Source organism: Mycteria americana, chromosome 9 (genome assembly GCF_035582795.1).
Source record: "Mycteria americana isolate JAX WOST 10 ecotype Jacksonville Zoo and Gardens chromosome 9, USCA_MyAme_1.0, whole genome shotgun sequence".
Classification (NCBI taxonomy): Eukaryota; Metazoa; Chordata; class Aves; order Ciconiiformes; family Ciconiidae; genus Mycteria; species Mycteria americana.
In genome coordinates, this window is record NC_134373.1 from 34996298 (window position 1) to 35019691 (window position 23394).

The 23394-nt window shown below is 36.4% G+C and overlaps 1 protein-coding gene across 1 annotated transcript in view; it reads right to left on the minus strand.

Moving 5' to 3' along the window:
• The window catches only part of DPP10 (dipeptidyl peptidase like 10), a 565102-nt gene that overhangs the window by 78363 nt on the left and 463345 nt on the right, over positions 1–23394 (minus strand). The window contains exons 6-7 of the mRNA XM_075511483.1: positions 6570–6622; positions 6386–6467 (exon numbers count right to left, since the gene is read on the minus strand). Of these exons, the coding sequence (XP_075367598.1) occupies positions 6386–6467; positions 6570–6622 (135 nt within the window). The remainder of the gene's footprint in view (positions 1–6385; positions 6468–6569; positions 6623–23394) is intronic.

Here is a 23394-nt window from a genome sequence, read left to right on the forward strand (position 1 = left end):
ATCCAATATGTAGTGGCAGCTTAGGAGGAATACAGTTTTATCTAAGACTTTTAGGCAACTCTAATTCTTATGTGAAAAAAAATATTACATTGCCCATGCTCACCACGAGCCTGATAAAAAGCAGTTCTTGTATCAAAAATAAAGCAGCAGAAAGCTTTTGCAAGTATGCTAGTAAGTGGCTTTCATATAATTTCGTAACAGGATCTGACCATTTAGCACATTTCATCTAATACAAACAGATACCAGAATGCCCAGTCTTGCAAAATAACACACAACCTAACTTTAGCTTCTGGTCAAAAGTTGCTATTAAAACAGTCTTTTTGTGTGCCTTTTTTCTGTAAATATTTTCACTTTTTGGTGCAAATCCTCAGCCTCTGACACAGTAAGTTTCCCAGCTGGAATCTAGAAATGTAATAAAAGCATTTGGAAGAGAAAATAAAAAAGCTTTAGTAGCCTCCTTAATTTCTCATTGCCTTCAGAAAGTCAGGACTTCAGCATTTGCTAGAATTACAGTCAAATCCCTTAAAGACTCAGCTAGGTGGACAGTGCTCATCCATACAGGTTCCCTTTCTTCATAGAAACAACCTCAGCAAGACATAGGACCTCCAAATATGCTTTGAAGTACAGAAGTTCTGTAAGGAACCCTCATACATTTTAAATAAGAAATCATACCTGATGCTAATGTCACATTAAAATGTTCTTGTTTATTTCTGGTTTTCAGAATAAATTCAAGCAGACATTTTCCTCCCAGTTTTACTGCCATTTGCCTCATTAGCATCATGATTAAAAGGAAAGATGAAATAAAGCTTTGACATTTCCATATGTGATTTTAAGTTACTCATATAAAAATACGAGTCAAAAGAGCAAAAGACTTTGAAAATAAAAACAGCAGATTAAATATATTTATTTAGGACTTACTTCATTAGCATTAATTAAGCTTCTACTTGGCTCATGAACCCTGAGAGATCTTTTCTTCTTCATTTGCAAATGAAAGTGTTTTTGCCAGGAGAGGGTGCCAAGTACCCACAGCATTAATTATGCAAAATTAAAACACATGGCAAATATTTTACAGAAAGGTAAGTTACCAATTTTTATAGTAGTTGTACTTTGAACCTTGATAGAGCAAATAGTAAATGAAGCTTTCAGCAACTAATGGCTGTTAAAGCATCTGTTGAGCAAGGTATATGTCTAGCATAGTCCTGCTAATTTCTCATTTACTAAAATTAGTCTAGTGCTTATCTGGGTACTTGGCAAATAATATCACATCAAAGAACTTTTCTGCTGCAGTACTTCTATTGTCTAAAACTATTTGAAAGCCATAGAAAAAAGCTAAAATTTTGAAGAGAAGTCAATTGTAAAGAAATGTCACATTAATACAGCAAGTCAACAGTCTGATAGATATTTGCATTTTTGTGAGGCAATAGGGTTTGATGGGGGGGAAGGCAAAATGAACCTTCAAACAAGACAACCAGGATAAAGGTGACTGATCACAAAGCAGAGGGGTAGAGAGATTTTGCTCTGTTTTGTTTCTGGGTTCCTATTTGTATGCTTGTTTTTAGGTATTTTAAATATAAGGTGAGATCCTTTCTCACTGGATTTTTTTTTTCATTCTTTTTGTAAAAGCTTCAGCTTCTAAGCCCTATTATCTCTGAGTACTCTGTTCCATTTTTTGGAACAAGAGGGCAATTTTCTTGTTTTCTAATATTTAAAATATTTTCTAAAAATTGATGAAAGCATCCTGAATCCACAATTCAGTTACAGTCAACAAATTGTTCTTTGTGTATACAGGATAATAGGTAATTCTACACAATGATGACCTAAATTATGTTAAAGCATAGTAAAAGCTCATCTTCAGTCCTGCCATTTGATAATGCTATGTTTTGTTGATGGCATCAAATTTTGACAAAGAAAGCCATCAAGTTTCTACAAAATGATCTTTTTAGTATTCTGGATAGCTTTACTATTTTCTTGATTTCTGCTTTGTTAAAATATACATTTATTTATGCATAGACATTCATACATAAGTCAATCAATCATTATTTATGCTGATCCATCCAAATATATAACTCAACCTCCTTTCAAAAAACACTTAATATATCAAAAGAAAAAGGAGCTCAATGCAATAAATAACATAAAATACCTATTATAAATACAAAGGCAAAGTGACTTACATGGATATATGTTCATAGAATAAAGTGAAAATAAAGTATTTCATACAAAATAAACAACATGTTACCACCCAGGGAGAAGAAACTTTATGTAAAACTTTTAAGAAAAAGCTATGTAAAACTGAACAACTTCTAATCACACTTCACTGGGAGCCACTTGAAGTAATCCATCCCATAACTAATCAGAAGAACTATCCGTATTGCAAGAAGCACTGCAGAGAAACGCTACATCTTTCACAGAAAACTCTGCATAGACCGGAGACCAGAGGTCAGTTTTTATATTCAGGCTTCTATTGGGGTACATCTCCATAGACAGATCCAGACAGAAAAGGCTGTCACCCCTGTGTCACATACAAGCCAGGTCCAGCACAGAAACATGAAAACCTTTGCTACTAACTATTGGAGAATATAAGGCCAAAGAAGAGAGAACATTGGATAAAAACTGGATATTTCAACACCAGAGACCCTTTAACACCCCACCCCCCCCCCCCCAAAGCACTCTCCTCCTCAGTAAAGCCTTCCTACCAGGTATGGGCTACCTCTTTCTCAGACACATGCAATGAGGTCTCTAATCAAGTAAACTTGAGGCAGAAAAATGTTGATGAAACCAATTAGGTATCATCATGTGCTGGTTTGTTTTCCCTGGAAATCCTCAATGCTGTGGTAATGAAGGTAAAGAGATAATCAACTGACCTCTTTCAAAATTTTAATCAAATATGAGCAAATATGAACAATATTTAGCAAACACATAAACAGCTCCCTAACATACCGAGACACACAGAAGTGGTATTTCAGATCTGGCACAGTTCTAACACAGTTAAAAGACAGCAATTTAAAGAGTGTGACCTTGAAAACAGTTCTCAAAAATAGCAGCTATGTGACCTTAAAATACATTAATTCATTAGATAAAAGTTTGTTCTCCCCAATGGCAAACATTTTCAATTTCACCACCAAAATGTCATGACTCAAACAGCAGATGTTTCTCTGAGCTTTTCTCTTAATCTTTACAAAATCCTTTACTCTAGGTAAATAGCAAGAAACTGAAATAACTTGCAACCACTGTGGTAGCTTCAAAACAATGGTATTATGGCGCAGTCATCCGGTATCTGATATAAACCTAACTCTGTTGCTCTTCACTAGCCACACGTGGCCTGCCATCCCATTAGACAGCCCTAGGAATTATTCATAACAGTAGACAACTTAGACGGATGCATGATTTTCACAAGGATGTAAAGTATTACTGTGTACTTGATTTCACTGCAGCCATACTCCCTCCTCTGTGCAGGAAGCACTTCCTGGCTTCATACAAATTTTCCTGCTCAAACATTTCATTTCTTTTTTTCTTTTCTTCATCTTCTTGTATTATCTATTTGAAACTCTTGACTATTCCCCCTCATTTGAAGAACTCAAATTAAGATTCCTGTGTGGGCTATATTGTTACTTAGGTTGTCTGCAGAACTAAGGATTGGAAACATCTTATTTTACACTATAGCCAATTTATTGAAAATAGTTGATCCAAGTCCATGTGTTATCCACATCATTTGGATTTAATCCAGGACCTTCCAAATAGTTAAAGCATAAAGTTAGGATCTTTGGCCCAGTCAGGCACACCTGTGCCTTTTGTTTCACATTTCGTGCTAATTTTGCTGACCAGTCATGGCTATAGTATTGCTATTCTCTTCTGCACTGCACCTGGAAGGGTGCTATTCCACTTCATTTTAGAGATCTACGTATACTTTCTTTATGTGATGGCCACAGGGTACAGGTCATGGGTCTCTGGCCTCTCTAGACGAAATTTGTGTATATACAGTTAATTTGTTCTCCTCTTGTTCTTCAGTTGTAATGAATGGCTCTTGGAGATTGTTCATGTTGGTTCACTATGATAATTTTGTTTAGAGTATGTATTCCACTGCTTGTTTTATTTATTAAGAATTATTGCTATTTCCATTATTATATGGAAAAGACAAGTAAGTATTGTTTCAGAAGGGACTTTGGTAAACCAATCGTAGTGTATTTGGCAACATGGATCTGTGAGACTGCACCTTTGTCTGAACCCAGATATGTGCTATCAATAGCTCCTGCTGATGGATTACCATGCTTTAGATCTTTCCCTTTACGACTTCCTCTTTACCCAGTTTCACTGTTGATTGCTTCCTGTACTATCTTTGTTCAAAACTCACTGATCAAGTGTTTGTTCTAATGACAAATTTTGTAACTGAGAACCATTATGGTAATGTGTCCTCCGTCACACATCTTTTGTCTGCTTAACCTATTCTGCTGGAAGGATCTCTACTGTCCTGTTTCTGCTAGAGGCAGCTGTTCCTTTGGACAGTAGCACCACCCATTATGCACAACAGTCTTTATTCATTCATGCTCCTTCTCCATTTCTGGCTTGCTGCTGAAGTGGGAGGGTAATGCGGCAAGGCACTTCTGTCACTTTGGAAACCTCCTTTTACCACAGAAACAGCTTCAAGAGGACATTCTTCTTATTGGCAATTCTTATGGAAGTGACCTTCAGTATAGTGTCATTGCAGGTTTACATCTATATGACCACACTTGGTATCATTCAGAGTGCACAGAAGATTTTGTGTTTTAATCAAAGTTATTATTTCCTAATTCTGCAGACCATATGGCAACATAAAGCCCACAGTAGAGCAGATATTTTTAAAGCATGACATTAACTTTACTAGGGACATTAACAAAGATGAGTAATGTTATCCTCACTGAAGTATAAATTATGCTAACGTTTTCAAATTTGGATGATTAAGGTCGTACCTAGAACGACCACCTATTTTTTTTGTAGTTCTGAGACTTAATAGGAGTCCACCTGTGCCCGTATCTGAAAGTATTCATACATATTTCCAGAAAGACAATCTAGGCAAAACTGATAAAGATAGCATTATTCTGCTTCATTATTTTTCTGCAGTTTATGATTGGTAAGTCTGCCCCTGTTCTTAAGATACATCTCAAGAAAACAAAAAATTAATTTCTCAGTAATCACTGCATGTAATTTTAGTTGTACTTTAGATTACTAATCAGAGGTACAGCACAGACAAATCTTATGAACTGCAATTTAAAATATTTTTTAAATTCTGCTCGGTTTTGCAAATGCATCACCTTTGTGCTACAACCCACATAGGTTGCTGCGTTCCATAACGCTGCCTGGTAAATAACCTATGTATTTGTTACCGTCAATCCTGTCACCATGCTCTCATTATTAATAAATTAACATGGTTAATTATTAAAACATATCAAGCATGTTCCAATTACTTTTTCCTTCCTGCCTCCACTTCCTTAATGCAATACATTCTAACCAGAAACATTTTTTACATTCCCACCATCTTGATGAATGATATAAGCAATGGGGTATATTCTCTAGACATTCAACTTATAGCCTCTCTGCATGAACAAGTCAGATGTGCAAACAGGCTTCAGGATCATGCCTGTGGGCATTAATGAGCTTATTAGAACATTGTAACAAGGATTATCTGAATTTCTTATTTAGAGACTTGAAGCTTCTGTAAGTCTTTCTCTTGCCTTCAACTACCAACACAGGTCAGTTTAAAATCACTGCTGTTCTAAAACCACAATTTTTTTCTTCTTATATTGAGATTGGTCATGATGATCATGGATGATTTATGTCCACAAAAAATAGCAAAACTTTTGGTAGAAAACAATGTATGAAACATAGCATTTCTGGTTTTATTATTATGAATTCAATGCAGCACAACTGACCTTGGCAGTAATTTTCATACTGAAATGAAAACACCACTTTTCACTGAATCCATCACATCCACTTTTGGATGTTAAAGCTTGTGCTTTTGCTCACAGTTTTCATTTGATCTTGCACTTGAAAACTTCTCTTCACCTCCAACTTTCCTTCTCTCATAATAGTAGCCATAAAGATGGTTATTCTGAAAATTACTTGAGTGCATATTTAGATGACAATGTGATTCTTTCAATAATTATACAATTAAAGATGTGATTCTTTCAACAATTGTACAATTTACGTATTGGGATTAGACTGGAAAAACATGTTTACATGTGTTTTAAATAAATAAATAAATAGATCCCCTAAAAGCTATAACAGGACCAGACTAGCATCATGCAGGAATATATAACAAAAGTTATCTTAAGACTTTTAATTTTTTTTTTACTTTAGTCTGTTTGGAGTAAATACATTATTAAACCACAGCATTTTTAATGACTGTGCTTACCAGTTGCTGTCCTTGGACGCCCCAGGCTGCATACTGTAAAACTGAATCCTCTACTTCTGGAGGGTTTAACTCCCAAACTTCCCTTGAAAAAACGTACACATTTTTACTTGAGCACACTGGCATCACCTTATGTATAGAACCACTGACAATGACATCATATTGAAAAAACAATCATCTGACCTACCTTGTGTGTATGTTATAAATCACATATGAAGCGGTATAAGAATAATGAAAAACCTGTGACAAAAAAAGAAAAAAGAAAGTATAAGAGTTACAAAAACAAATACTGGATTAAATACAGACTACCATTATGATAGTCACGGTCTTTCAATCCCTGTAAACACCAGTATCTTTATTACTGAAAGAAAGATTTTACGGTATTAATTATAACCAATAGACTCAAACCAGGGTTTGAATGCTGTATGAAGGACACACATACCCATCTATTAATTTAACCACAGACTTAACCTGTACAACAACTGCACAGAAAAGGTCCCAATCAGAAAAATCTGTGTTCCTGTTTAACAAAAGGATTTAAAAAACCAAACCAAAACCAAACAAAAAAACCCCAAAACATACATTAGGAAAATAAATCACTTCTTCCTGTATTTCTTCATCAAGTTATGGTCAAAATGATTGTACAGGCATCACAGTTATTTTACTTGAAATGCAGACAGATACAGGGTCATATGATATTTTTCTGACCACCTGCTATGTACAGCCTGAATGACCTTCTGGGCTATTGCTCACAGAATAGAATAGAAAAACTGAGTGCTTACTGGGGCTCTGTTTGGTGTGGCTTTCCTTAAATGTGTTTCAGTCTGATTTTGACCAACTTTCTTTGAAATTCAGGGCAAGTTTTTTTTATCTGAGATTTTTCGTATGCAACATTCTGGGTAAAACAAAGAGCTATTTGTCAGTAAACCTTCCTAATTCATCAGAAAGTTACCAGCGACTTCTGGTCTCAGAAACGCCAGGATTCTCTGGATGGGAGAGAAAAGCAAATCTAATGTACGCTCTTATGCTGCTGTCTTTATTTATTGAAAATTTTTTTGAAATCAACTGAAATCAACAGGATTGTGATTTAAGTGCAAAATATCAAGGCCTGATGTATGTGGACCCAGAAGATCCATGGTGGGGAACAGCATGGTAGAGCGTATAATGTGATATAACATCACACCAAAGGGCTAAAATCAAAGCAAACTATTACACATTGTCTCTGAAGTCAAATGTTAGTTTATATACACATACATATAGTGAATAACAGATATTTTGCTGTCTTCCAGGCTTGGGTGATTGGTTTTAACCTAGCTCATTTCTTTACCACTATGTCTTCCATTATGAAAATAGCATAATTCCACAGTATTAATTAGTTTCATTATGAATTGAAATTACTTCATGGTCTTGGAATATAAAATATATTTGTGACTAATTATTACTGTACTAAGAGAAACTCTTCTTTTTAATGTAAACTACTGTCAGAAAGAAACATAGGGTGATATCCACTAGACTTAACTGTAGCTTCACATCTACAGTTACAGTATCTCTGCTTGGCACATGAAGGACTTATTTCTGGACAGTGTCAGGCTAGTTCCAGTTAGATGGAAACAGATACATCTGTAAATCCTAAACCTTGATATAGATATAAGTGTTGGGAACTCTTTAGTTTATATTATCTGCACCAGGAATCTTTCAGTATCTCCTCCAAAGAGAAGAGACAAAGGATCACACATAACAGAGCCATTGGAATTTGCTGCTATCGCACACAAGAGGGGTTTCAGAGGTTGTTATTTTGCCTGGAGGTCATTCAGTAACAGAACCATCCGAAACATCCTTCCACTGACTCCGTTTCCATTATTAGTTCTCTGTCAACATACACCAAGAATTTAGCATGTCCTAAATCCTTGCTGGCTGATGCTGCAAGAAGCCCACAAAGGTCTGCAAGATTAGTAACTGTACTTCGTGCAACAGTTGAATTTCCCTCCTATAAAATTTCCCTTTTAGACAAGAATCACTTCCATTTTCCAAGTCTACAATGATTAATGTCAAAAGTATTGCTTCAGTGAGAAGAATCACACATATATTAGTAAGTATGCCCCAAACTGTTTGGGTTTTTTATTTTACAGCTTACAATAAAGTGTTTGGTCATGCAAGATACCAGCCTCTTCTGAGAAGTGCTAAGTGTGACAGAAATAGAGACAAATTATAATAATATTATGATTGCTGTAGGAGGTACAAAGACACGAAGAAGAATATTCTAAGTAATTTGCTTGATTTTCTCTAAATAGCTATCATAAACATATCTACTACCATGTCTCTATACTATATATACATGTACATCTAATTATATAAATAGTAGAAGTAGACTACTTGCTTACATACCATAATGTTTAAAGTTGTGTAATGTTTAAGGTTTCTGGGAAAAATTAACTTGGTAATAACACAACTGAGGTCCTATCAAGATAGAGTTATTCAAGTACTGCTGGTAAAACAATGAGACAAACGGTTGGCTTCAAAGCTGCTGCTTTCTTTTATAAATCTTACATCGCTAGAGGTGAAAGATAGCAGATCAAAGGGACATAAACGGTTAAATCACGGTGGTTTCTGCACAGGGCGTACATTGCCAGAGGCTACCCAGAGGGGCACTTGCCTGCAGCTGTTAAAGGGGACAGTCTCATACAGCCAGATACAGGGAAGAGGAATGGGTCTCACCCTTCCAGGAAAAGAGAAAAGTATACCATGGATAATGTGTGGAGCGCTGATAAGTATTTAGAATAGAAATATTTAAAAAGTAAATTATTAGACAGAATATATATCAACCAGAAACGCTAAACTAGTAAGTCATTTTGACAGCTTTAAAAGAAAATATGCTATAACAAGAGAAGAACACTTCATATTTCACATGGAAACTCTCCTCTTGCCTTGTGGTAAAATTTCTATCTAAATGTTCATGTAGAAGTATTAGTATGTTAAATTGTTATGTTAAAAGTATTAATACCTTTGAAAGAGCTCCACAACCAGAGGAGACCAACATTACAATGAAGTCATTTTCAGACAGGACGCTGACATCTTTCTCAAATCACTCATATTAGTTTTATTTCTTAATTGGAACACCACGAATAAATTGCAAGTAGGAAGTTTCCTAATTCATCCTGCTTCCAATAGCCACATACTGAAACACCATCATTATTGAAATTAAAACAAACAAAAGAAAAGAGGACATAGAAAACATCTTTCTTTTTCTTATATAGTAAGAAAATCTTTCTTGGCTTATATAGTAAATGCCATATTCCTAGGAAGCTCTCACAGTCTTGTATAAAGGCTTACCTGTGGAGATCCCTTTTAGGATCTCCGCTATTTTGGTAAAGCTTCAGCTTGCACAGAGCCATGTCAGTGGCTGGGACCACATGTCTCCTGATCCCTAATGTACCACATCTGGCATCACACAAGAGGAGCCCGGCTGAGGGCACCAAGCCTGACGCTAACTGTAGGGAGTATCAGGGACTCTCAAAATACCAGGATCAAACCTTCCACGCTGCCACCAGCTGCGTCCCCTCCGGAAGAGGCAGACATAGGCTCGGGGGATTCTGCCCCGCAACTCTTGCTTTGTGGGATGTGCACTAATCAGAAAAAAATCTGGTAATTTATGATGGAGTTTGCAAAGATACAGACTGAGAGCTCACACAGGTAAAGCTTGGGCTCCATCGTCCCCTCTCACGGTGTATTTACAGTGAAGGCTGGTTGTCGTCTTCACCACTCAAATCCAAAGTGCTATCATTTCTATTCCAAAATGTGTCCAAACATTTCTTGTACTCCTTGCCTTCTAACTGGGGTGGTATCAAGACTAAACTAAGGCTGATATTTAAACATGGACAGTAAATTACACCAGCTGACAAAAAAATGACACACTTAAGTAGTGTGAAACTGAGGAAAAGGGAGAAAGGTTGTAGTGAAAAAAGACTCATCTTCTAGGTACAAAGAGGAGAACCAATTAATGAATATAGACACAGCAAAGGTCTCTAAGGAGTGAAGCAATGTAGGAGAGCAAAGCCTTTTAAAATATTAAATGCATTACAGTAATTTCTGCACTGTCATATCAGAGGAGGAAAATGAAGAAAGGATTGTATAATTGGCCTTGTATAATTTAACTATACATATTAAGGTGAGACACTGTGAGGACCCTTACCTCCACGAGTGGCATGTATGCTTGCTAGGGTTCAGGCCTTTCTGACAAGTAAATAACTTGCCTGTTTCTGTTGTGATAAGCTGGAAAATGTTCCCCACAATGTTCATTTAAGAACTGTGAAATGGCTTTTTAGATCAGAAAGACAGCATAACTCCCCCTCAATATATTTGTTTTCTTTTGCCACAGAATGCAGTAGGTAACTACTGTTGCATATCATATATTTCTTCTGAATTCAGTCTTTCATCAATTTATAAACTGAAGATAGGCTTTTATGTGATGCTGCTCAACATTGCAAAAGTTAGCTGCATTTGTGTATGAAAAAAATAAAACTACAGAACTATATTACAAAGGACCTAAAAGAAAAAGGTGAAAAAAGTAAAGAATTTCAAGACAAATTGCTCCAGTCAAAACTTACTGAAATAACAATCTATTATTCAGCTAACAGCCAACAATAAAAAAACCACATTTATCAATCACGATCTGAACTTTTAGATTACATATTGTTCTGGCTTTTATATGTCCTTCATTTTCTACCTTTCAAGGAATGTCTCTGTCTTTCTAAGGTTTCTAAAAATGAAATACTGTCATGGAACTCAATGCATAGTCCAGCGAGATGCAAGAAAACAATGTGCAATACACACTTAGCCAAATACCCTCCACTAATTCTGTAATACACTCCAGGAAATATTCAGTTCGCTGTCCTTGGGTAATTTGGAAAACATCCCTCAGCAGAATAGTGTTTGTGCTAAAAAGCTGCCAAGAAAACCTCATTGGCAGTATTTCTTCAGGATGATGAGGGCTCTCAGCTCCAGGGAAATGGAGGAGAGCTGATGACATTAGAACCCCGCAGCACTATAATCACAAAATGCTTGGGCATGCCAAATACCTTGACGCATCCTTTATCCATTTCCTATATTATAAACCCGTTATATTCTTTCACACGTTATTTATTTAGAGCAATAACGATGCCTCCTTGCTAGCACAGCTTTTTGCAAGGTAGTGAACAGACTGTCCTATATTTTCATTTTTACCCATGCAGACACCCATATTCTGAACTTGTCTCTGTGGTTCTCAGTGCCGCTAGACTCTGCAAATTCTCCTTTCAGATCCAAATAAGACTTCTCACAGTGCATAACAGCACTCAGTCTGAGCAAGAACGATAAAAAGTGACAGTATATGAAATAAACCAAAAATTTTAGCATCTGGAGTAATACTTTCAGTTATCCCAAAGTTTACCAGCCAAATGGGGTATATATCTCACACACAATATTCCTACGGTAGATATCTATTTACTTGCATTGTACCTAGCAAATAACAAAGACACTATTTAAAAGCCATGCCCTTCCCATTAATTAAAAAAAATGGAGCGGAGTATCATTAAATAACTGAAATCGCAGAATATGCCATCGTGCCCACCCCACTTACCTCAAAACACATACATTGACTTGGAAAGACAGGCAGTTTCTCAGATAAGGTTCAAAACTGTACAGATCTTTATGATTCATCAGTGAGGTATCAGATCTTTTAGGGGTTAATTTACACTTCTGATAATATGGAAAACAAAATCCAGTATTTTAAGAGACTACTAGTCTGAATGAAAAATGACTATATTATTATTCTAAGAATTAAAGGAATTAATCAGAATTAAAAACAGAATGATCAACTTTAGCTGTGGGAAGTGTTAACTGCTGCAATATATGGATGCCTCCCAAATAGTATTATTCATAAAAAGAGAAAGATCAAGAAACTTCTTTTATTGCTTCACAGGCCCTAGTCAGTTATTAGGCAGTTCCAAGCTAAGAGAACCCGACCTGGAAAAGGGTTTGTGTGCCTGAAAGCTTTTCTACTTTTTCCAGCTACATCACTTGGTCTAATAAAAGATATTACCTCTTCCCACAAATCTTGTCTCATTTATCTCTTCAGGCCATCACATCTACAACAACATTACTGAGAAACAAACATTCCTGAGTCCAGCTGAAAAAAAGAACTACCTAAAACTAAAAATGATCCTTCCTAATTAATAACCTGTGTTACAATATATTTCACAAAATGCATGCGAACCAAGAAATCAAGGGAGAGGACACACTGAAGCAGGGAAATAAACAGGAATACATCTTGCCAAGGACACTCACTTCTTCATTCATCCATAGCCCTTCTCACTTTTTAAGATCTTTTGTAATACATTAGTGAAATGGTTCGGCATGTTTTCAAACTGCTTCGGTGGGTGCCAGACACAGGAACTACCGGCTGTTACACACAGCTTGAAGAACAGCAAGACGAGTAGGATTTTGCCTTCATCCTCTTTTCTACAATTGAATTAAGCATTTGAAGAATTACCGAAAAATCTACTTATGCTCAAAACCGAACCAAAAGACTTGGCCATGGTAAAGCGATTACAAGGCCAAGATAAAAGCTAACCAATCATTCATCCATCATTCATGCAAGGAAGTACTCCCACACAACGACACATGGAACCTCATTCACAGATCCAAGATCAAACCTTCAATAAACCTTCACTAAAGACTCAAAAATTCAATTTAGACAAAGAAATGCAAACATACATTGCTTCCTCTTTTGCCTTTGGGATAAAAGTATCTTGGAAGAAAAACGGAGCCTGCAGAACATGCCATGAACTACAAATAATAAGCAAGTACCAGACGCAGAGTGGAGAGAATATGAGGGGAACATAATGAAATCTAGATGCACGGGACGGTTACTGAGACCTTTGGAAAGGATTACTGAAATTAATGCACTGTGCTTGCGACAGTCGCATCAAAAGCAAGTGACATAGCAGACAATATGAAACTGTGTTGATGACTTTGGGTAAGTCTATCCCACAGATGCACACAACCCATCCAGCTCTGCATGATTTGACCGCAGTTAACCGGGAGTGCAATGAAACGCAATGCTGAGCTAGTTGTGCATGAACTTGCAATACGGGGCTTTGGCACGGCTTCTCAAGCATGACGCTGCATTGATCCAGCCACAGCATTTTCAGACTGCAGTTAGTATCCACACACAGTGCGAAAGCATACAAATCAAGACTAAAAGGAGGTTGGATAGCTCTATAACATATTCTGTTGTATGGTAAAGATCTGACTTTTGTTACTTAATTTTCAGCTAGCATGAAATGAGCCAGCCAAAACGAATAATTGTAATATGTATTTTCAGTAAGTCAAGTTACTATATACTCAAATTCACTCTCTATACAAAAGCACAGCCTATACAAATTATACAAAATTATACAAAGTCTATACATATTAGCTATATAAATTATACAAATTATTATCTAAATTATTTCTCCTCTAGCTAGTGATATTTTACTCTCAGTTTTGTTCAGTGTACACTGGTGTAATTCAGATTTCCAGCAATGAAAGTAAGAAAAGACTTTGAGCAGATCATTAATATATACAAACTCTTTATTCTGCTACACATTTGGAGAACACCAAATTATTTGTGGCCAGATTTCATCCTTTGTCGTAGTCTGCTGAAAGCAAAATGAGCTACAGTGGGAGGGTGTTAGTCTTTGCCTTATGCCATCAGGATGCCAAGCTGCAACTTCTTGCTCTCCAAAAAAATGGATCAACATTCACATAACAAACTTCTATTCCTCATGTCCTTTTTATGAGCTTTAAGACATGTGACTTTGCTGGGACTGCAGTGCAAAGAGAATGGAATCAGTATCTAATGTGCTGACCCAGAACTTTCACAAAATAATAAAAATGATATATTCTTTTCTTCCCTCTGTATTACGAGATGTGTGACACCTCTGTTAGTAAAACCTGTGATGGAGTTAATAAGATGAAATTAGTAGCAGCATGACTACTGCCAAAGGCAAAGTACAGCTACTGGATGAATCCTCCATCCATTTTGTAATTTATGTGTTAATAAATTAATAATGTTAATGTTATCAATAACATTATTAGGTGAAATCCACCTTCCTTTAAAACTCCATTATCATTCACTTCAAATGTTCCCCATTTGCCTGTCCAGTCTGACTCCATGTGTTCTCCAGCATAGGAACTGCTTCTAAAGGGGATTAAACAACTAAATATGGCATGGTCGTGTTTGGGTTTCATGTCATTGGCTGCCTGAGTGCATAAAAAGTGAAAAGAGTTCTGCAGCATCAACTTCCAAGCTGCCGACACATGAAACCACTATATAACACTTATACTGCAAATGAAGAGTTTGAATAAAACACACACTATATCAATAAAGGACTGACTGCGTATTTATGAGAATATTGGTTAAAGATTGGAATTCTGTTGATTTCATGCCATGGCAACAAATACAGTGAAACCTCAGACTGCGTATTGATACCAAAGCTACCAAAGCTCAACTCACTTAGAGGTATACTCCAGAAATGGTTCACACCATGCTTCAGTACAGTGGTACCTTTTGCTCTTGGGAGGTGTAGTGTTTGGAGGTGGTGTTATTTGCCTGGTCCTAGAGTCAGCAAGAATTTAATCACATGAGTTAATGACTGATTTCATATGGATTATATCTGGGGTAGAGAGAGGCACAGAATTTAACTCCTTCATGAACTGTGGATTTGCACCACAATCCAGTAAATCTTTTCAGCTTACCTTAATTTTAAACTGCAGTTAATGATACATTAATTCATAGTTCATACAGCTAGAAAGGACTGCTACGGTCATCGTGCCTGACCTCCTACATCTGAAACAAAGTTTATGGGACTTCTCATTTTAAATAGTATGATACACAAACGGAGATTCCCAATGTGTTCTTCAATGGGTTTAGAGTAAACCCTGAGAAACAACCAACCAAAGAGTCGGTAATGAGATTATGAATTTCCACACATCTTTGAATCCTATTGTTTCTACCCAATTCTGGAAGCAAAAAACTAGAAGTAAATTTTGCCAATATTGATGTCTCAATCTCTATATATTTTTTGCATAATTTTTGGCCTTCATAGGTGGAATATCTTGTTTCTGAAAGCTCTGCATCTAATTGCAAAGAGTTAATCTAAGATAGCTTGATGCATTTGCAGCACTGAAGTTAAATGACAAGGTTATAACTTCGCAAAGCATCGTATTTATTTGTTTCAATCAACATCAATTACTTGTCATGATTGATAAGAACCACTGCATATCATTGGTAATAATTTATGGTTATCATTAATACTTTGGGGCATGAAATATTGCCAGCCATAACAACTATATGCTGCCAAACCAAAATAAATATAAAGGCGAGACATTTCTAGACATATAATTTATCTATAAGAAAAAAGGCTGTCAAGGAAGCCTAAACAAAAAAGCACCTCTAGAAAATCTGCTAAAGCTTCAACTGTCCCACATATAATTTTTCACTAAGATTAATTATCTCAAGAAAAAGACATCCACTGCAGAATGTTAATTAATTCACAATCAAACCCAGTTCATCTAACCAACAGTAATGTGATACAAACCACAGTTCAGGATAACTGCAGAAACTTCTTTTTCTTCTCCTCCATCAAGAGCTGAGATAGACCACCCTATATTTGGATATGCAACTCAATCATTTTTGAATATATTATAACCTCAGATGAGTGAATTATTCAAAAAAAGAATGTTCTGCATTGCTACTTCTGAAAGCCTCATATATCACTGTCATTTTAAATTCTATTAGTTACACTATCACGTAAAATATGTTTCTTGAGTCTTGTATGAGATGACTTACAACAAAAATTTATATGAATTTTTTCTGGCTTATTCACCTTCAGCATTAAAAAACAGGTATGACTTCACTGAAATCATTGTTACATGACGGCAAAGCTGGTAAGTCTCAAGCCTCAAGCATAACGTGCGCATTTTTTCTATTGATACACGTGTACATGCACATCATTCTCAAGTGTATGCTCACACTTGTATTCAGAATTATTAAAATTTTGCCTTTACGAATATTTTGGGATTTATAGAAACTTGTCTTTTCCTGAACTGATTTGCAGGCAGCTTCACAATGTGCATGCGTATTTTGTTCTGGACTAGCGTAAGGGGAAATGGAAGATATCAATTCTGACAACACAACCAGAACTTTATCTCCATAGAAATATGAGGCTGGTGAGGGTGCTTGCTTCTGGTCATTGCAGCTGAGGATACTAAATCTGTCTTAGAAAAACATGTATCTAAGTACTTCAATACTGCCTGATACTTTAAACAGTCTGATCTCTTTACAGGGTCCTTCCGGTATAGCCCAAAACCCATACGAGAGGCATCCTTTATGGGAAACTTGGATCGAGTATCTCCACACATATTGAAAACTGTTAATTGAAATCAAAATATGTTTTCAATCACTGACTCTTGAAGGCAGAGCTGCATCAAGTCTCCTTAGAATGTTTTGTGATGGTTTAATTTAGTTTGCTCTTTGGAATACTGTGGAAGAATTGAGCCAAGACTTGGATTTCTTCTCAGTTTTTCCCAGGTAATATGTTCCTCACATATTGTATTTATTCAAACAGATTGCTAAAGAGAAAATTGGCAAATGCAGAAAAAATACCATCTTGTTTTCAAGAGACACACTTGTACACGTGGTGATATTTACAGAAATGTGCATAAGCTGATTCAAGTGAAACATTATGCTCGAAGAAATGGATAAAAAAAGTTGTTGAGAAAATATTTTCTAAAATCACATTCCATATAAAATAAAATGTTCAGGTTCTGAGCACAAAACTGAACTGAAGATGCCCTGAAATGATGAGGATACAAAAGACAATCAAGGCATAGAATGGGACAATTTTGAAGTAAAGACTACAGTCTCAATATCTGTTTTTCTTCTCCAGACAATCTGACTCACTCCAGCAGCAGTAAGAAAGCAGATACCTCTGCTGTTTGCTTACAAATGACATGAGGAGATGAAAAGACCCTGCGGAGCTGGAGAAAGGACAAGCAATGAGAGAAATGGCCTGTGGGTCTGAAGAAATGCAAAGGGAAAATGGAAAAGAAAACTGGGCTGGGGGAGGCAGATGGGTAAACCGGCAAGCATGCAAGATGGAAGAAGGAAGACAAAAAAAAATAGGGCTAAAAATATCAGGATAGGAAAAAAGAGAAATAATAAAAAGACAGAACAAATTCAGAACAAAACAGAACTGAATCCCTTAAAGGGCTGAAGAGAATCAGATCAAAAGAGAACAGGCAGCAGGGAGGGAAAGCAGTAAGCAGATCTGCAGTGTGTTGGCACGGTGGCTGGAAAACACAGGCTCTTGGGACTGATGAAGGAAATTTATGCAGAGCAGACTAGCATTTAGAGCCGCCTTCTTTTGGAGGATAAAAGACATGAGTGAAAAAGGCAAACGGTTTTCTCAGGAATCTGACAGTTCAGTACTTGAATACATGAACTTCCTGCTTTTACCTTGCTTAGCATCATCACTAATCGCTTAGCATGGATATTCCACATGGAAAAGCAGGAAAGCAGCGACTGTTTCACACCTGGTAAGTCATCTTCTCTTCTCTGGGAGTCTCCCAGAGTGACACCAAAACACCTTTAATGGTAACTCTGGCTGCTCGACTCTCCAGGGAATTTTTTGTATGCTACTGGGTTTTTTTTCAATAGTATTCAATTCCTTATTTAGTCTTTTATAGAGTTTTTTGTGAGAAAATGACTGACTTGACTTTGAGTATTTATCTGCCTGTAGGTTGAGCTGTGAACAGGTTTCCCAACTACTTTTGAAATCCATGTTGTTAAACGCTCTTGTAGTGCAATCAAACCTTTATGACTCAGGCAGCCAACATGGCCAGGACTCCATCCCTCCAAACCATTCTCTAGGAACTGTGTTTAAACTCTTCAAATGATTTAAACACTGCAATTTAGATTTCTCCCCTTCTTACATCAGTCCTGCACTGGAGTGTGAACTCCAGTATCTTCAATGAACTATACCTATGTTAAGACAGCATGAAAAGAAAATCTTGTCCATAGGAGTAAGTTCCACAAGCATCACTACGGCTAAATTTCATCTTTAAACTTCCTTTTTGGTCATGCCTTATTCATCTCCCTTATCTCTATGATTTCTTTGGTGCTGCTGGTCCTGCTAGCTGGCTTATATTGTTCCCCTTCTGTTCCACTACCTTGTTACAAAACTGAGCAAAATATCACCTCTATATGCAGTTTCCAACAATTGAGCTCACAGCTAGTTATCCACTCCAGCACTTCCCATTAGCAAGCCATGATGCTGCTTGTAGTCAACTAGGCCTACCTTCACTAATTTCTCTTATTGTACCATATTTCTGTATTAGTCTCTGTTGTGGCCGTTTTATGATATTATAGTTCCTTTGACAGGGGTAACATGAAGTAGACTCTTGTAGCAAATAAAAGACCTCTTCATGATGAAGCCATTAAAAGGTCATGATAAGAGAGTTATTCATTTAGTACAAGGGACTACTTCACGGTGATCTCAAAGAAGCTATAACAAAGTGATGAATACCTCACACCAAACTCAGCTCTCCAGGAAACATCTAATCTGGTGCTATATTTGCAGACAATAAATAGAATTAAAAAGGTTAAATTTGTGCAGGTGGTTGACTGCCTTCACTGAAACATTAATTTATTGGCTAAGACCCCAGGCTAGCAACCTTTCATGCTCAAATACCCAAAAAGACTTGTCCGTACTTAAAAGGAACACAAAAATTGGATAATAAAGGGGAACATCTTAATATTCCTCTAAAAAGTGGACCCAACCATTTGATCTGTTAGGTCTGTCACACTATCAGTGTTCCTCAGAGCATGAGACTGAAGCTTGGTTTAAAGCATGATGTGCAACAAAGACAACTTTGCAAAGATGTGCTTAAAACATTTCTCTGGGACAGTTACATAAAGGTCTAGTCTTTGCCATCTACTTCAAGGTATTTCAACTCTGTCTGTGTATGTATTTTAAAAGATCTTTCATTCTATCTGTACCAAAGTAACTGCTAACTCTCATTTTGCAGGAATTCACTTATTCAACACTCCTCCTTTCAACACTGTTGAGAGATGCAAATGCCAGCAGATTTATCTGCTTTCCTGACTGACCTGTTGGCCTAGTCAGAGAAGAGACAGTCAGCCAATTTTTCTTTGATCAAGAAGCCAGGAATGCAGCCAATGCCTCTTCTGAGAAAGATGGGATGGGTTTCTCATGCATAATGTAGACAGGAGATACCCCTGCCATACAATGAGCTACAAGAAGAGAATTGTAAGACAGGACAGTTAAAATGTTGAAAAAGACACAGACCTTTTTGTCTTTGGGAATTTGCTCTGGAACAAAATTTTCCATTACAGGATTATGTATTGTTTCCTGAAAGCCAAAGTAGTGCCAGCCATCCCCATTTATATCCATTTGCACGGTGGATTCAATTACGCTGTTGCAATGGTGTTTCTAGTGAAAGGAAGCTCTGCCTTAGCATTTTTTAAGCAATGACCTGGGTCAGGCTGACCCTTTTTCTTCACACTAAGTAAATCTATATTACTAGAAAGACACAGGCTTTCCATGAAGGTTACTTGTCCCTGCTTCAAGGAAGAAGTAGCAAATTCCAGATTTCAATGATAAAGGAGCTAGCTTGATACTTCACTGCTTATTTCTCTAGTTTTTGTTCTTTGGGGAAGTGACTGGTAGAGCGGTGGTGTTTGGTTTGTTTTTTCTTTTTTTAAATCTATTTTCGTCCTTTTCTTTTGTAGAATGTTCTTACCACATCTTTTGCTCTATTTTAAAAATAATTAACTTCTTTTGTTCTTGATGTTAAGTATTTCCCAGAGAACTATTTTCTGCCCTGGTTGTACAGTCACAGAACATATCAGACCACTTGTAAATTGCATCAGATATTAGCTTTTGTTAAGGAATGGCAAAACAGCTTTTTTTGTTGTTTTTTTTAGTACTCTCACATGAGATCACCATTAATGGTGTACATAGCAACTATGGCATTCATCATCTTCACCCACTGCCTTGTCAAAGCAGAGAAAGGCAACTTCAACTTCAAGAATGAATTCAACAGAATAGAAAAACTGTCTATATTTTATTCATCTATGTTGGTTGGTACAGAACATACCAAAAGTATGGGTCACAGACACTTCTGCATAACTGGTAATACAGATGGTATTACTTGTATTAATATGGCTGCCCTGAGAATTAATTTTGTTGTGATGGTAGACCTTTCCTCTCCGTCTTTCAACATTCCATAATTTTGTTGATCATATTTATAGATTTCCCCATTTGTCACCTCAGTAGTTTTCCTATTTCCATCCAGAGACATCAGTTCCAAGTATTTCATTAAAGCCCTGTTCTGATAATCTGTGCAAACAAGATTTACAAGGTAGTGCATTATGCTTATGAACTGACTGCATTTCATGGTGGTTGCTAGGCATGTGAACAGCACACAGTACTGGTTTCAAGCTGTTGTAGGACACCTTTTACTATGAGATGCAATCTCAGGTTGCTATCTCAAGTACAAAGCTGCATCAGTAATTACACTTTAAAAATAATTTTCTAATAATCTCTGAATAAAAGCTGCAGTAAGTGCGCTCAAAATCTTTCCCATCAGTCATCAGCTAAGCAAGTATCAGTAACGCTACATATTTTCTCATACATAGAGTAAACATTTCCATGAGCCAGCTTCACTACACCAAGTTAAGGACTCAGCTGGAGTTGCTCTTTTAACACTGCTGCAGGGGCTACAAGTCAATTTTCAAAACCTTCTGACAGGTCACTTGCACATTTCCTGAGCTTCTATTCTGATCCCAAAATGTTTGCAAGAAAGCTAGTGATTTCACCTAATAAAAAGAATTGTTTGCTAAACAAACTAGATCTTTCTATGATTTACTACACAGAACATTCTTTTTTTTCTGGCAATGTTTTTCTGGTAAGCATGCTTAATTTCAAATGTCTTTATCATTGTATATACTGAGTTGAATGTGATTATGAACGTGATCTTCAGAGGGACTTTTTTCTTTCGTGAACCTCTGCGCTAGTGACCAAAACTATTTTATGTAAAAAGCTTTGCTTATGAACTCATGTAGGAACTGTGACTTTTGGAAAAAACCTATATAAACAGAAATATTAAATTGTACATAAACCCTCTGCCAACTCCGTAATAATTAGAAAAGGAATATAGTTCAAGAAACAAGTAAATGTTCTGGTGGGGTTTGCTATAGAAAAGATTAACAACCTCAAGAGCCACTCTGTCAGGATTGAATTCAGTTATGTTCGTGAAACCCAACATAAATGTTTCAGATTATATTTTGAAGTAAATAATCTAGATTCAGATTTTGGCAGATCACCTGACAAAGCAAAGTTGAAAGGAAAAGATTCTTGACAGAAGAAATCCTCTGTTGGGGAAGCCTATCCTCACTTTAGGCCTTTCAAATCTAGGTATTGATAAAAACAGTTTACTGCCTGGTCTGGTTAACCGTTCCCATCTGTGATGTGAATGTATCTGAAAAGAGATGGCTACAGGAAACTTACATCTCTGATGAAAATCTTTTTATTGATCTCTGTAAACTTTGGTTAGTTCATTAATGTGTGATTTGTATCCAGACACAAGTAAGTAGTAAATTCAAATAAGCACTACTATTAAGTTGACATATACGCTCACAGTAGTTCACTCATATATATATACATATGAAGTGACAACTGGAGATTTTCAGTTATTTGCACAATGAAACCCTAAAGAGTTATTTGTTCAGGGAGATGAACTAAGTAGTCAGCAACCCACGGGGACAGGTTATAACTTCAACAGATTATTCTATGTTGGAGCTCTCTTGCAGGGGCAACAAATAACACCAGGGTCCTCTCATGGCCATATCTGACATCATTTTCAATACGCTGCACAAAACATATGTGGGGAATAGAATTCTGAACTTTCTAAAGATGGAGGCATTTAGGTGTCAGATGAAGCCAATGAGATGTCAATAAGTCAATGAGATGCATACCTCTAGCATGATTCTTAAAGATCATCTTTGGTGCTTATCTGCACCTTTAGGCATTCAAATACCTCTGTAAATCTGACATGTAAGCCCTTGGAAATTGTTACCCTTACCCTTTCCACACACACTAAAGCCATCATAATGAAAACATTAAGAAATCTAAGTGATTTTACATCAAATACCTGATGTAAAGTGCTTATATTCCTCTCACATAATCAAGTGGAGCAAATTCCATAATATAACCACTTATTTGACATTTCATTCGTCTTCCTTGTAATTCAATGGGCAGAATTAAATGATTAAACCTAAAGTGATTATGTACATAATGAGTAAAAACAGATCAATACTTTTTTTAATTTCAGTAGTGGGGGTTATAAAAATGTTTAAGCACCTTTAATATGAGGAACTACTTAGTAAATTTCACATTTGTGTCCTTTTAAAAATAATAATGGGACTTTAATCAAATTAAGCTTCTTAGATTTCCAAGTAAGCAGTGGCTATTTTATTATAATCCACTGGCCAGATTCTCAGTCGCTGTACTGTTTTCTAACACTCTGGACTCTATTGAACTATGTCCATTTTGAACATCTATATCCTCTTTTAAAATGTGGTTTATTTGTCATAAGAGATACACAATAGGCCACATACTCAAGAGGGAGAACAGCCATTTCTTTTTGGTCTGCATCTTGACCATCAAGTTCCCTGAAAACTTCTCTTCCCTTACAGAAATTTATCATCAATTTAGCAAAGTCATTACAGAATCTCTGTTACTAATAATGGTGCAGCAGTTGAATGACTCTTACTCAACTCCCTTTAGTTATATTTTACTTATAAGATCGATACATTCAATGTGGAAGCTGAGATTAAAAAAAAATATACAGAAACATATATGATGATCCAGGCTTCTTTCAGAGATAAGAACCATGTGTGTCAGATTAAT